Genomic DNA, 14,661 nt, shown 5'->3' with positions numbered 1-14,661 from the left:
GCATACAAGCAGAGACTCCTCTGTTGACAGCTAACCCGGATGCCAGTTTTATACTTTACCATAAAATCCAAACCCCTGCACAGTCATGCGACTGCTTTTCTGGGACAAACTGCACCAGCCAAAGCATGGTGAGACCATCCCCCAAGGGATCAGTGCAGGCCCATGCTGCACTGGGTCCCTAAAATGGTGTTTTGAAACTCAGCCACGCACCTGAGATAAAACACAGGAGCATTGCACTACCAGGCAGGCAGAAGGCACAGACACAGACAGGATGAAGACAGGGATCAGACAGAAGCCTCAGACTCAAGAAGGGAGATTGTTCACTCTTCTGTGAGGGTTGTCTGAGGAGCAATGGGCACAAACTCTGCTCTCTGGGGAAAAGAGTGGGCTGATGCCATTTTTCACACCTCCTATCATCACAGAGCACACAACAGAGGCTTGAACCTCTTACACCAAGCTCTGTCCCCGTGTGCTCTGTAACTGCTTTATTTTTAAGTTTATTTACTTATTTTTATAGAGAGAGAGAGCAAGCGAGGGAGGGACAAAGAGAGGAAGAGAGAGAATCTCAGCAGTCTCCCCACTGTCAATGAGAAGCTGGACTCAGGGCTTGAACTCATCAACCATGAAATCATGACCTGAGCCAAATGCAGGTGGCTTTTTTAATCAGTCAAGGAAGGAACAACAGCAAAGAAAACACAACCTCCATCCCCCATTATCCTCCTCCATGCATGCACTGGCTCTATTGATCATACAGTGCTGCACAGCTTCAGCTGTAGTGGAAATAGGACCAGAAAAAGGCTTTTCTAATACACAAAACATGGAGATGTAGACAAAATGCCAAGATGGAGGAATTCATCCCGAAAGAAGGAACAAAAAGAGTCAAAGCCAGGGAGCTAATCAAAATAGACATAATAAGTAATATGCCTGAACAAGAATTTAAACAACAATCATAAGGATACTAGCTGGGCTTGAGAAAAGGATAGAATAAATCAGAGAGACCCTTACTGCAGAGATAAAAGACCTAAAAACTAATCAGGTCAAAAGGAAAAATGTTATAACCAAGATGCAAAACTGACTGGAGGTAATGACAAGGATGGAAGAAGTAGAGGAATGAATAAGTGATTTCTGTAAAATTATGGAAAATAATGTACCTGAAAAGAAGAGGGAAAGAAAAATATTAGATCATAAATGTAGTCTTAGAGAACTCAGCAACTTCATTAAGCATAGTAACATTCTCACCATAGGAGTCGCAGAAAAAGAAGAGAGGGAAGGGGGGCAGAAAGGTTTATTTGAGCAAATTATAGCTGAAAAATTCCCTAATATGGGGAAAGAAATAGACATTCAAATCCAGGAGGCCCAGAGAACTCCCATAAAAATCAACAAAAGCTGACCAACACCAAGATATATCATAGTAAAATTTGCAAAATACAGAGATAAGGAAAGAATCCTGAGAGCAATAAGGGAATAGAAATTCCAAACCTACGAGGGAAGACAGATCAGGTCCACACTAGATCTCTTCACAGAAACCTGGCAGGCCAGAAGAGAGCAACATGATATATTCAACATGCTGAATGGGAAAAATATGCAGCCAAGAATACTTTATCCAGCAAGGCTGTCATTCAGAATAGAAGGAGAGATAAAGAGTTTCCTAGACAAAAACTAAAGGAGTTCATGACCACTAAACCAGCCCTGCAAGAAATATTAAAGGGGACTCTTTGAATGGGAAAGAACAAAAGCTACAAAGACTAGAAAGGAACAGAGAAAATCTCCAGAAATAATGACTTTACAGGTTACATTCATATTTATCAATAATTATATGGAGTGAATTAGACATCAAGACAAAGATTGTAACAAGAGATGAAGAATGGCACTATACCATAATAAAGGGGACAATCCAACAAGAAGACATAACAATTGTAAATATTTATGCCCCCTACTGGAAAGAACCAAAATAAATCAATCAATAAATAACAAACATAAAGAAACTTACTGAAAATAATACAATAATAGTGGAGGACTTTAACACCCGCCCTTTCAGCAACGGACAGATCATCTAAGCAGAAAATCAACAAGGAACAATGGATTTGAATGACACACTGGACCAGATGGATTTAGCAGATATATTCAGAATACTAAAATAGCAGAATATACATTCTTCTTGTGTGCACATGGAACATTCTCCAGAATAGATCACATACTGGATCACAAATCAGGCTTCAGCAAGTACAAAAATATCAGGATCATACCATGCATATTTTCAGACCACAACACTGAAACTAGAAGGCAATCACAAGAAAAATTTGGAAAGACCACAAATACATGGAGGTTAAAGAACATCCTACTAAAGAATGAATGGGTTAACCGGGAAACTAAAGAAGAAATAAAAAATACATGGAAGCAACTGAAAATGAAACCATGACAATCTAAAACCTTCAGGATGGAGCAAAGACACAGCTAAGAGAGAAGTATATTGCAATATAGGCCTACCTCAAAAGCAAGAAATGTCTCAAATACACAACCTAACCTTACACCTAAAGGAGACAGAAAAGGAACACCAAATAAAGCCTAACGCCAGCAGAAGGGAAATAATAAAGGTTAGAGCAGAAATAAATGATATAGAAACAAACCGGCAAACAAAAAAACAGTGGAACAGATCAATGAAATTAAGAGCTGGTTCTTTGAAAGAATTATTAAAATTGATAAACCCCTAGCCAGACTTATCAAAAAGAAAAAAAACCAAAATAAATAAAATCACAAATGAAAAAGGAGAGATCACAACCAACACCACAGAAATACAAACAGTTACAAGAGATTATCATGAAAAATCATATGCCAATAATTTGGGTAATCTGGAATAAATTGATAAATTCCTAGAAACATACAAATTACCAAAACTGAAACAGGGAGAAATAGAAAATGTGAACAGACCAACAACCAGCAAAGAAATTGTACTCAAAAATCAGTACTCAAAAATCTCCCAACAAACAAAAATCCAAAGCCAGATGGCTTCCCAAGGGAATTCTACCAAACATTTAAAGATTTAATACCTATTATTCTCAAACTTCTCAAATTTAATACCTATTCTTCTCAAGAAAATAGAAATGAATGAAAACTCCCAAACTCATTCTACAAAGCCAACATTACCTTCATTCCAAAACCAAAGTCCCCACTAAAAAGGAGAATTTCCTTTCTCCTTTTGCATCCATGATGATAAATCAATAAATTTTATTGATCCATGATGATGCAAAAATTGTCAACAAGATACTAGCAAATTGAATCCAACAGTACATTAGAGGAATTAACTATTCACCACAACCAAGTGGGATTTGCTCCTGGGCTGCAGGTGTGGTTGAACGTTGCAAATAGATCAATGTGATATACTACACTAATAATAATTTTTTTAAAAAAGGATAAGAACCATATGATTCTCTCAATAGATACAGAAAAAGCATTTGACAAAATACAGCATCCATTCTTGATAGAAACCCTCCACCAAATAGGGTTACAGGGAACATACCTCAAGATCATAAAGGTTATATATGAAAGACCTATAGCTAATATCATCCTCAATGGAAAAACTGGGAGCTTTTCCTCTACTGTCAGGAACAAGACAAGGATGTCCACTCTTACCACTGTTGTTAAACATAGTACTGGAAGTCCTAGCTTCAGCAATCAGATAACAAATGGAAATAAGATGCGTCCATATCAGCAAGGAAGAAATCACACTTTCAGTATTCACAGATGATATGATACTCCATGTGGAAAACCCAAAAAGACTCCACCAAAAAATTTCTAGAACCAATACACGAATTCAGAAAAGTCGCAGGATACAAAATCAATATACAGAAATCTGTTGCTTTTCTATACACCAATAATGAAGAAGCAGAAAGAGAAATCAAGCCATCAACCCCATTTACAACTACACAAAAACCATAAGTTACCTAGGAATAAACCTCACCAAAGAGGTAAAAGATATGTACTCTGAAAATTAGAGAACACTTATAAAAGAAATTGAAGATGACACAAAGAAATGGAAAAACATTCCATGCTCATGGGTCAGAAGAACAAATGTTGTTAAAATATCGATACTACCCAAAGCAATCTACATATTTAATGCAATCCCTGTACAAATACCACCAGCATTTCTCACAGAGCTAGAACAAACAATCCTAAAATTTGTATGGAACCACAAAAGACCCTGAACAGCCAAAGCAATTTTGAAAAACAAAGCTGAAGGCATCACAAGTTCAGACTTCAGGCTATGTTACAAAACTGTAGTCATCAAGACAGTATGGTACTGGCACAAAAACAGACACATAAATCCATGGAACAGAATAGAAAACCCAGAAATGTACCCTCAACTACATGGTCAACTAGTATTTGACAAAACAGGAAAGAATATCCAATGAAAAAAAGACAGTCTCTTCAACAAATAGTGTTGGGAAAATTGGACAGCAATATACAGAAGACTGAAACTAGACCAATTTCTTACACCATACACAAAAATAAACTCAAAATGGATAAAAGACCTAAATGTGAGGCAGGAAACCATAAAAATCCTAAAGGACAACACAGGTAGCAACCTCTTTGTCATCAGCTATAGCAACTTCTTACTAGACACATATATGGAGGCAAGAAAAGAAAGCCAAAATGAACCATTGGGATTTCATCAAGATAAATAACAGCACAGTGAAGAAAACAATCCACAAAACTAAAAGGCAGCCTATAGAATGGGAGAAGATGTTTGCAAATGACATATCTGATAAAGGGTTAGTTCCAAAATCTATAAAGAACTTATCAAACTCAACACCCAAAAAATAAATAATCCAGTTAAGAAATGGGCAAAAGACATGAATAGACATTTTTCCAAAGAAGACATACAGATGGCCAACAGACACAAAAACAGATGTTCAACATCACTCATCATCAGGGAAATACAAATCAAAACTACAATGAGATACCACCTCACACCTGTCAGAATGGCTAAAATTAACAACTCAGGAAACAAAAGATGTTGGCAAGGATGTAGAGAAAGGGAGCCCTCTTCCACAGTTGGTGGGAAAGCCAACTGGTACAGCCACTGGGGAAAAACAGTATGGAGGTTCCTCAAAAAGTTTGAAATAGAACTACCCTAAAATCCAACAATTACACTATCAGGTATTTACCCAAAGGATAAAAAATACTGACTCAAAAAAGGCACATGCACCCCTGTGTTTATAGTAGCATTATCAACAATAGCCAGTGAGCCCACATGTCCATCGACTAATGAATGGATAAAGATGTGGTGTATGTGTATGTGTGTGTGTGTGTGTGTGTGTGTGTGTGTGTGCAATCCCACACAAATTAGTCCAAGTTAAAAGTAGGTACCCTGGTGATATGAAATCATTTTTATTGAAATGGGAAATACAAACCACAGCTCAGTTTAAGGACCCCTTTAGGGCAGTGGTACATTTGGAATGACATGGCCTTAATGCACCAAAATGGCCTTTCAATTTGTTCCAATAGCACCAGGGACTGGAAATTGAGATAACTCATAGAAACTTTAGTACCCATGCCCCTAAGCAGTGCAAATTTGCTTAACAAAGTGTGAAATGCAGAGTAGATACAGCTTTCTCATTTCTAATTCCTTCCTCACATACATTCATCACTCAATAATAAAAACAGATCAGTGAACACAAATGAGGGAAAGAAAGGAATAAATAGGAGAAATGGCAGAAACGAGAAGACAGAAATGAGACTACCTGCCACATTTCTTTGTTTTTGTTTTTAAGAGAGGAGGATTTAATCATAGTAGATATTGACAGAGATGAAAAGTTGTTGAATTCAGCTTTGTTTTTGCTTATCATTTTCACACATCATTGTAGGAAACAGGAAGGAAAAAAACTCATTCTATTGTCAGTTGCCTTAACAATTGAAGAAATGTCAGGGTTTGGGACTAAGTTTGTTGACCTGCCTAATCCTCAAGATGACTCCTAAACATATTGAGTGGGTAGCTTGAACTGTTTCAAAGATTATTTGGGAATTTTCCCAGAATTAATTGTAAGAATTAATTTGAGTGTCAGAATGTCTCTAATAGCCTTGGATATATTCTTCTACACAGGAACTCTGAAAATTTGAAGTGCTGTCTCACTAAGGGTTACCTTACTCTACATGAAGCTCTTGCATTTCTACACTTCCTCCAAATTAGCACATAAACCAACCACAAAAGCTTGGTTTGATCTTATTTTGCACATGCTGTCAGACCTTGTTCTCTGAGGAAAGTCTACTTCATTTGAATGCTAATTAAACTTGCACGAATAGCTTAAATTAGTCTAGAAATATGCAAGAAATCGTGGAAGTTTTGGTTCGTTGATTATGCCAGATCTCCTTGGAAAATTATTGAAATGATCATTAAAAAATAATTAAAAGTGCTGAGCTATATTTAAGTGCCCATTATGTACTTCTACCTCCAGTCAGTTGTAATAACTGCCTTTGAAAAATCATTCCAGTTCCTTGAGAATTACTTCATGCAAAGAATAAGGAATATGACCCCAACATAATCATTACTTCCTAGAGTATTTTGTGGAATAGTAATATGCAGACACTTTTCCTTTTTAAAAAATAATTCATAGCTATTTTATTGGTTTGTAAGAGATTGGTGTTGATACTGGATTTATCAATGATCTAACTGTATATATTCTACAGTCAGGTGACATAGGTGCTGCTAGTTCTAATGCTATTATTGGCCAGCCTTGTAAATTTGCTCAAGACACTTAACTTTTCAAGCCTCTACTATCAATTTGTAAATATCTTTAACCTCACTGAGATTTTTGCAAGAATTGAATGAGTTACTATCGATGAAAATGCTTTGGAATTACAAAGTAGTATGTTCTGATATAACAAATATAGGTATTAAAATAAGGAGCAATGTAAATATCAGATATTATTGTTTTTAAAAGTACTATGCAAATGCAACATGTTGTTATTAGCATTGATATTATGGAAATAACTGTAATAAGATCCATCTCTATTGTAATTTCTTCTTTTATCTATGTTTGAGAATAAATACATGCTTAATATTCCACACAATGCAAAATTTAAAAATATTTCTTGCATTGCTCAGTTAGGAGATCCATGTTCTAGGCTTCCTTTTGCTTCTAATTACTGTCATGGAACTTTGGCTAGTCAAGTGGACCAATCTGTGCCTTTATTTTTCTTTCTGTACAGTGGAAGTAATAGTGCTTACTCTACCTTCCTCATAAAAATAATGGGGAGATAAAATGAGAATTTCAATGTCACAGATATTAACTGAAAGACAGAATCTGAAAACTTTAAATTCTACTTAATGATTATAATACAAAAACTCTTGGTATTAAAAGACTTCAAAACTCCCTAGAAAATGGTTAAACTATATTTCCCTCATTCATAAATGAGTGCTTATATCATAAGCCCTATGCTCAGCACTGGAACAAAGTAAACATTGTCTCAGCCATCACAGAGCATGAACTATAATCAACATTGTTTAATCCTGAGTTAATTTTAATGTATCCTAATCTTTTGAAAATATGGCAACAAGAATATTTAATGAATTCAAATAACCCAGTCCCTTCCTGAACCAAGTAAGTAAATGTGTTGTTTTCATGCTATTATTTTATAGCTCAGCATGATCAAGACCCAATTCACTAAGACTTATAGGTGCTATTATCCAAATAGTTTGCCTGGTAATAGGCAAACTGGCTTATTTAGAATAGACAGCTTTTCTTGACCCAATTGCAATTTAGATCTCATGTAAAACATATTTATTCTTTTTGCATTTTGGAGTGAGAAGAGATGTTCCAAGGATCCCATAACCACCCATTAGTTTGGTGATTTGCATGATTCAACATAAAGTTATATTCATGGCTTAAGATTTATTACAGCAAAGGGGCGCCTGGGTGGCGCAGTCGGTTAAGCGTCCGACTTCAGCCAGGTCACGATCTCGCGGTCAGTGAGTTCGAGCCCCGCGTCAGGCTCTGGGCTGATGGCTCAGAGCCTGGAGCCTGTTTCCGATTCTGTGTCTCCCTCTCTCTCTGCCCCTCCCCCGTTCATGCTCTGTCTCTCTCTGTCTCAAAAATAAATAAACGTTAAAAAAAAATATTTAAAAAAAAAAAAAAGATTTATTACAGCAAAGAATACAGTGCAGGAACAGGAAGGGAAATTTATACATAGGCAAAGACCAGAAAAATCAGGTGCAGGTTTCCTAAGTCCTACTTCTGAAATGGTCATAAGAGTACTTTCTCCTCAGCTGTGGACCTAGAGAGACAAGAACAAAATGTCTCCACTGCAACACCCATCAGAGTCTTGGGGTCAGAAGTTCTTAAATGGGGCTGGTCACGTAGCTACATGACTAGCCATGGTTCAGACTCCAAACTAGATATCAAATATACATCATAAAGCTTTGTGCTTACATTAAACAGTGCTGAAATCCTGGTACATCCTGCCACACTGCTCCAGAAATAGAGAATAAAATTATTAACCAGTAACTATGTGAACATTGCAGGAGTTTAGTTCTCAGTGCTTTGAACAAGGGTCATTGCCCTGGCTCCAACAGTCCTCAGAGATAAGCAAGACTGAGTAAAACAACCTGTTGCATTAACACTTTCCTTTCAATATGAAACAAGAATAATACCTTAAAGGTCTCCTGTGCTCCAATTACTAAACTCAGACATCAGTGCTATAGGCAGAAGAATAGAGTTGACTTTTGCATGGCTGTAGCCCATGCTCTTTTGATAGACCAAGCACCTTCTTCAAAGCATAGCAGTGGTCACCAAAGTCAGGATGATTATGCTTACAACCCGCTATTTCCTCTACCCATACCCATTCCTAAAACAATGTGCTGAGTGATACCTGCCCAGTGGTGGCATACAGTGCTCACATGTTGGGAACCAGAACTTTCCTAATAATTTCCTTTCATGTCTGTCAAACCAATGTCTGTAACTACCTCAGGTCTTAAGACAATTACTTTTACATTGATATTTCTTGCTTTATTTATAATTATTCCTCTAGAAGAGTTTGTTTCTTAATTTGGGGCATACTTGTCAAGAATAAAATTACTACCGTTTCCTGTTTATATTTGGCATGCAGGGAGAAATTGGCAAGGAAATGTATATCATCAAGCAAGGAGAAGTCCAAGTTCTTGGAGGCTCTGATGGTGCTCAAGTTCTGGTTACTCTGAAAGCTGGAGCAGTGTTTGGAGAAATCAGGTATTTTAAAGACAGATCATAAATATCGAAGTCTACCATCTGTCATAAAAGAAAAATCTTAGGTCATAAAATAACTAAGGTTCCTGCTCAAATTTGGCAAAGGTTTGATTGTTCTGAGAGCATTGGTAGAATAAGGATTTTCACATTTCTATTTATCCCTTCTTCCCCTAAAGACCTAGCTCATTCAGCTCTTTAGTCCCAGGACCTAGGTCAGTGAGTGCCTGACCTAGAATAGATGCTCAGTATGTGTTGAATGAATATGTGAATAAATGAATTATGGAAGAAGAGGTTGGTAGAGTTAGTTGTCAAATTGTTGGAAAACTTAAATGTCAGGCTAAGATAGCAGTTTTGAGTAGGCCAAGGAAGTGAACAACAACCAGATTTTACCGATCTTATAGGCAATGATAAGTAATTTGTATTTTATTCTGAATATAAATGGATACCAGTGGAGGATTTTAGGCAAAAGAATCATACAGTTTGAAATCTGATTTTAAATGACCATTCCAACAGCTATGTGGAGGAGTGACAGTAGAGGAGCAAGAATAAAATAGAGGAAACCAATTGAAAGTCAGTTATGGTGGTTCAAGTGAAAGATGATGGAGTCTTAAACTAGGATTCTGGCTCTTAAGGTGAAGAGAAGAGTGCACTGTCAGGCAGGTAATGATATATCAATTTCAGACGTGAGAAAATGGCAGTTGCAAGGTGTCAATTATCTTGTCCAGGATAACATAGCTAAGAAGTGAAAGGGACAATATTCAAAACTGAGCTTTATGGCTTAGGGTCCAGTGATCGTCCCACCACACTACATAAGAAAGATGTTCATCCAAACTCTGATTTCATACCTACTAAGAAGTTACATATTCAGGGTTCCAGAGATGTGGATAATTTCAGATGACTTCATGTTATGTGGGGTTACCTTGGAATGTTGAAGTATGTTATTTCTCTGTTGATAATGTGGCTTCTCTTTTTTTATTTTTTCTCCTTGCTTAAAACAGAGTGAACACTTCTGTGAGGGTCCTGTTTTAGGGCAGTGATGAACATACTTCTCAGAATATCCAGGATTTGAATTCTTTGCATGTTTCCTATTTCTTCCTTACTGTGAATCCTTGCAAAAGTGATTTAATATTTTAGTGACTTAATAACCACTGTAATCTTCAGGGTCATAAAACATGCAGCAGTCTAATCTGAAACACTGCAGAAATTAATTAGCTGACCCCTCCCAAAGGTTGAGTACTCCCTAAAGAATAAAATCTTATAAATAAAAGTATGTTAATTGCTGATATTATCATCACAGGAGGAAATACTCTAGGAATAGAATCCAGGTGCTACTGAGCTACAATTGAAAAGAATCTTAGATTCTTGACAGGAGCTTCTCAAATACAGCTCCTATTACCCATTTGGTTTCTAAGGCCAACTTGAAACCAGTAGAACAGACAAGCTCTAAACTTGTTCAATAGTCTGGTTGATTCAAGCAAAAGGGAGCTTTTTTGCCTTGATTCTCCTCTTGGCTATAGTTGAGGAGAAACAGGATGCATCTGGCTCTTTCCAGATACCCACAGGCTTCACAGGCCCACAGCTGTCATATGCCCCTGGAACTCTAGTTATTTATTCCAGTGATGGAGGCATGCCTGCCAAACATCTATATACTGGAAAGATCTGGTAATCGTGTTTACTACTCAAAAATGCTGTGACCTTTGTTAAAATGAGCTACATCCAACACTATCATGTAGCTATTTAAAGATGGTTCTTTTTTCTGAGGAAAAAAATAAGAAAGAAAAGAATTGAGGGCTTTCAAGGACATTATATATTAATCTAAAAGAGGAAAGCCCTGACTAAAATGTGGATTTACAGCCTGTCATGGAGAAAATGCAGGCCACACTTCCAATTAATATCTGAAGAGTGAAGACACCCCAATTTTAATAGAGAGACGTAGGGTCTGCCAATGGATGGTCTTGTATTAGTTCTGACTCCATTGTTTTCCTTACATATACACTAAGTGCCAAGTCTTATTCACCAAATGTATTTAACCACTTCCTATCCTCCCTCTATATCTCACCATTCTTGAAACACATTTGGACTTTTACTATTGGTATTGCTATTGTGATTTCAGTAGAATTCCCTACTGGTTTCATATCTCTTTGTAATGTCCGCCTTCTGAAAAATACCCATTCACTCTTCAAGACTCAATTCGTGCCCCTTCCCCATGTGCATGTGCTCTCTCTCTCTGTCTCTCTCTCTCTCTCTCTCTCTCTCTCTGTCTGTCTCTCTCTCTCTCAAAATAAACAAACTTAAAAAAAAAATACAGGGGCTCTTGGCTGGCTCAGTTGGTTAAAGTATCCGACTTGGGCCCAGGTCATGATATCGCAGTTCATGAGTTCAAGCCTCACATCAGGCTCTGTGCTGACAGCTCAGAGTCTGGAGCCTTCTTTGGATTCTGTCTCCATCTCTCTCTGCCCCTCCCCTGCTCACACTCTGTCTCTCCTCTCTCTTTCAAAAATAAATAAACATTAAAAAAAATTTTTTAATTCAATAAGCCAATGACATCACCAAGATGGCAACATAAGTTCTTCCTGATTTGCTTCCCCTCACAAGAACAACTAACAACTATTTAAAAACAAAACATCACTGGGGCGCCTGGGTGGCTCAGTCAGTTGAGCGACCAACTTCGGCTCAGGTCATGATCTTGCAGTTTGTGAGTTCAAGCCCCACGTTGGGCTCTGTGCTGACGGCTCAGAGCCTGGAGCCTGCCTTGGATTCTGTGTCTCCCTCTCTCTGCCCTTCCCCGCTCATGGTCTGTCTCTGTCTCTCAAAAATGAACAAATATTTTTTTAATTTAATAAATTAAAAAAATTACTGAGAGAATCCTAGAACACAAGGGTAAGTCTGCAACACAGAGACCAAGAGCCTGAATTAGAAAGGTAAGAGAAATGACTACACAGTGACCACATTGCCCCTACCTGAGGCTAGCATAGCACCAAGCAAAGTGGTCTCCCCTGAGCCTCCAGTTCCTCCATTGTGAAAAGAAAACCCAAGGAGGACAACCATCCCCAGCCCCCAAGCACTGTGGGAGCCCATACTCTGATCTTTCAACATGGGGATTGCAGGAGAATCCGTGAGAATCTGTGGGTCTCAACCACTGGGAATCTGACTGTGATGGAGAAGATGGGGGAGGTTTGCAATAGCCAGTAAGTGGATCTTGGCAGACTAAGTTCATACCTCCCGTGCTCAAGTAGTAATCCCAACCAGTGGGTTTACTCTTCTGCAGAAACAAATCAGGAATGCATTCTGACCAGGGAACTCAATGAAGTACAGATCTGTCTGATTCAGATCCCCAAACAAGGAAGTTGCAGACCCTAGAGCCCCATTTGCCTTTGCCCAGGCAAGGAGCTTATTCACTGTCCCACCCACTGTGGAGAGTCTTCTGGCCCCATCTGGCCAGAAGGGCTAGTGACAACTCCTGGAAGCAGTGTGGGCCAGTGGCAGGCAGAGTCGGGCAGGCAGAACTGAATGCCTGCAGAAAACCCAGTACCAGGCGTGGAGCATTCTCATGATATGCACAGGCAGAGGGATTGATTCTTAGCCAAGGCTAAGGGTAGCCCCCCTCAAGTACAGAACCTGTTTGGGAAATTTTGAGTAGCTTAGAGCAGTCCTTTCTCCTCCCACTCAGGCAAGGGAGCTAAGACATAGCCCCAGCTGCTGTGGAGAGTGTCATCTGGCCCCAACTGACCATTAAGGGCTGGAGACAACTCCTGGAAACTATATTCAAGTCACTCAGTCAAGGAGAACAGGTATTGCTGACAGTTTACAAAGCAAAGCCAGTGGTCCTGTTTGATCAGGGAATTTGGGGTTCAGGTTGGCTTGAGTTAACAAACAATGAACCCTACCTGCTTCTAAAGCTGCTTTTCCTGCTGTACCCAGATTGGGAATCTAACTCACATCCCTGATATTGGTGACTACAGCCTTCAGCCTGTCCAATTAGGGAACCTAACCAGAGCACACAGGAAGCTCCATAGCCCATTCAACTGTCCTATGTACAGTAGCACATGAACAGAGAGTAGAGCCTACAACTTCCCCCATCTACAGAGAAAAACCAGAGGCTTCACCTAACCAAGGAATTCAGTACACACTCTGGTCTGATTCAGGTACACAAACAACGACTGGGTCCCATCCCACTGCCCTGCTACATCAGAGAAGCTAATTTATAGTCCCACCTACTACTGAATATAGTACCTACTCCAGATCATCTAGTAAGCCTGAACAGAGAATCCAGGCAATCATGGAACCCACCCTACAGCCTCACTTGGATAGGAGTCGTATCCAACTGTTCTCAGCCAATGGCAGAGTCCCTCATCTCTATCCTTACAGTTTGAACGGTTGCATCACACAAAAATTGACTGTAATAACATGACTCACTTGCCCAAGGACATAACCAGCAGACACCCAGAAACCCAAACTGAATTGATTGGTGAAGAACTCTCTCTGTCAAACCAAACTGTGAAGTCTGAAAGTGGAGCCCAATTATTCAGATGTGCAGACAATAATATAAAAAATCAAGGATCAGGAAAAATAAGGTAAATATGACACCACCAAAGGAAACTAATAAAACTAACTGACCCTAAGGAAATAGAGATCCATGAGCTGTTAGACAAAGAATTCAGAATAATCCACCTAAGGAAGTTCAGTGAACTACAAGGAAACACAGGCAGACAGAAAACAATGCATAAACAAAATGAGAAGTTCAGTAAAGAAACAGAATGATCAAACAAAAAAGCAAACAAATATACAAGAGTTGAAAAATGCAACAATTGAACTGAAGAATTCAAAAATGGTTTCAAAAGTAGATCCAACCACAACAGAAGAATTCACGATCTGTAGGATAGGACTTTGGAAATTACCAAGTCAGAGAAGCAAAAAGGAAAATGAAAAAAGTAAAAAAGGCCTACAGGAATTATGGAACGCAATGATGTTTTGATGCTTTAACCCTTTATCATTATATAATGACCTTCTTTGTCTCTTCTTACCATTTTTAGCTTAAAGTCTATTTTGTCTGATACAAATATAGCTACACTAACTCAAAAAGATATCTGCAACCCCATGTTCGTTGCAGCATTATTTACCATACCCAAGACATGCAAATAACCTAAGTATCCATCAATGGATGAATCGATAAAGAAGTTTTGTTCGTATATATATGAATGTTATTCAGCCATAAGAAATTCTGCTCTTTGCAACAACAAGGTTGGACCCTGGGGGCATTATGCGAAGCCAAGTAGGTCAGACAAAAAGAAAAATAGTGTATGATCTCAGTAAGAGAAAGAAAGAAGGAAAGAAAGAAAATATTCATAGAAAAGACTTGTGAAGGGTGCCTGAGTGGCTCAATTACGCGTCCTACTTGGTCTCTGGTCATGATCACGTGGTTCATGAGTTCAAGCCCCGCATT

At 38.4% G+C, this 14,661-nt stretch overlaps 1 protein-coding gene across 1 annotated transcript in view; it reads left to right on the top strand.

Annotated features, from left to right (window-relative positions):
- The window catches only part of CNGB3 (cyclic nucleotide gated channel subunit beta 3), a 153,339-nt gene that overhangs the window by 117,288 nt on the left and 21,390 nt on the right, over positions 1 to 14,661 (top strand). The window contains exon 15 of the mRNA XM_047073786.1: positions 9,103 to 9,221. Within this exon, the coding sequence (XP_046929742.1) occupies positions 9,103 to 9,221 (119 nt within the window). The remainder of the gene's footprint in view (positions 1 to 9,102; positions 9,222 to 14,661) is intronic.

Source organism: Lynx rufus, unplaced genomic scaffold (assembly GCF_022079265.1).
Source record: "Lynx rufus isolate CCGP_SWC_20201006 ecotype Redwood Valley unplaced genomic scaffold, mLynRuf1.p SCAF_12, whole genome shotgun sequence".
Taxonomy (NCBI): Eukaryota; Metazoa; Chordata; class Mammalia; order Carnivora; family Felidae; genus Lynx; species Lynx rufus.
Note: the sequence above shows the minus strand (reverse complement) of the source record. Positions and strands in the feature narration are given on the sequence as shown.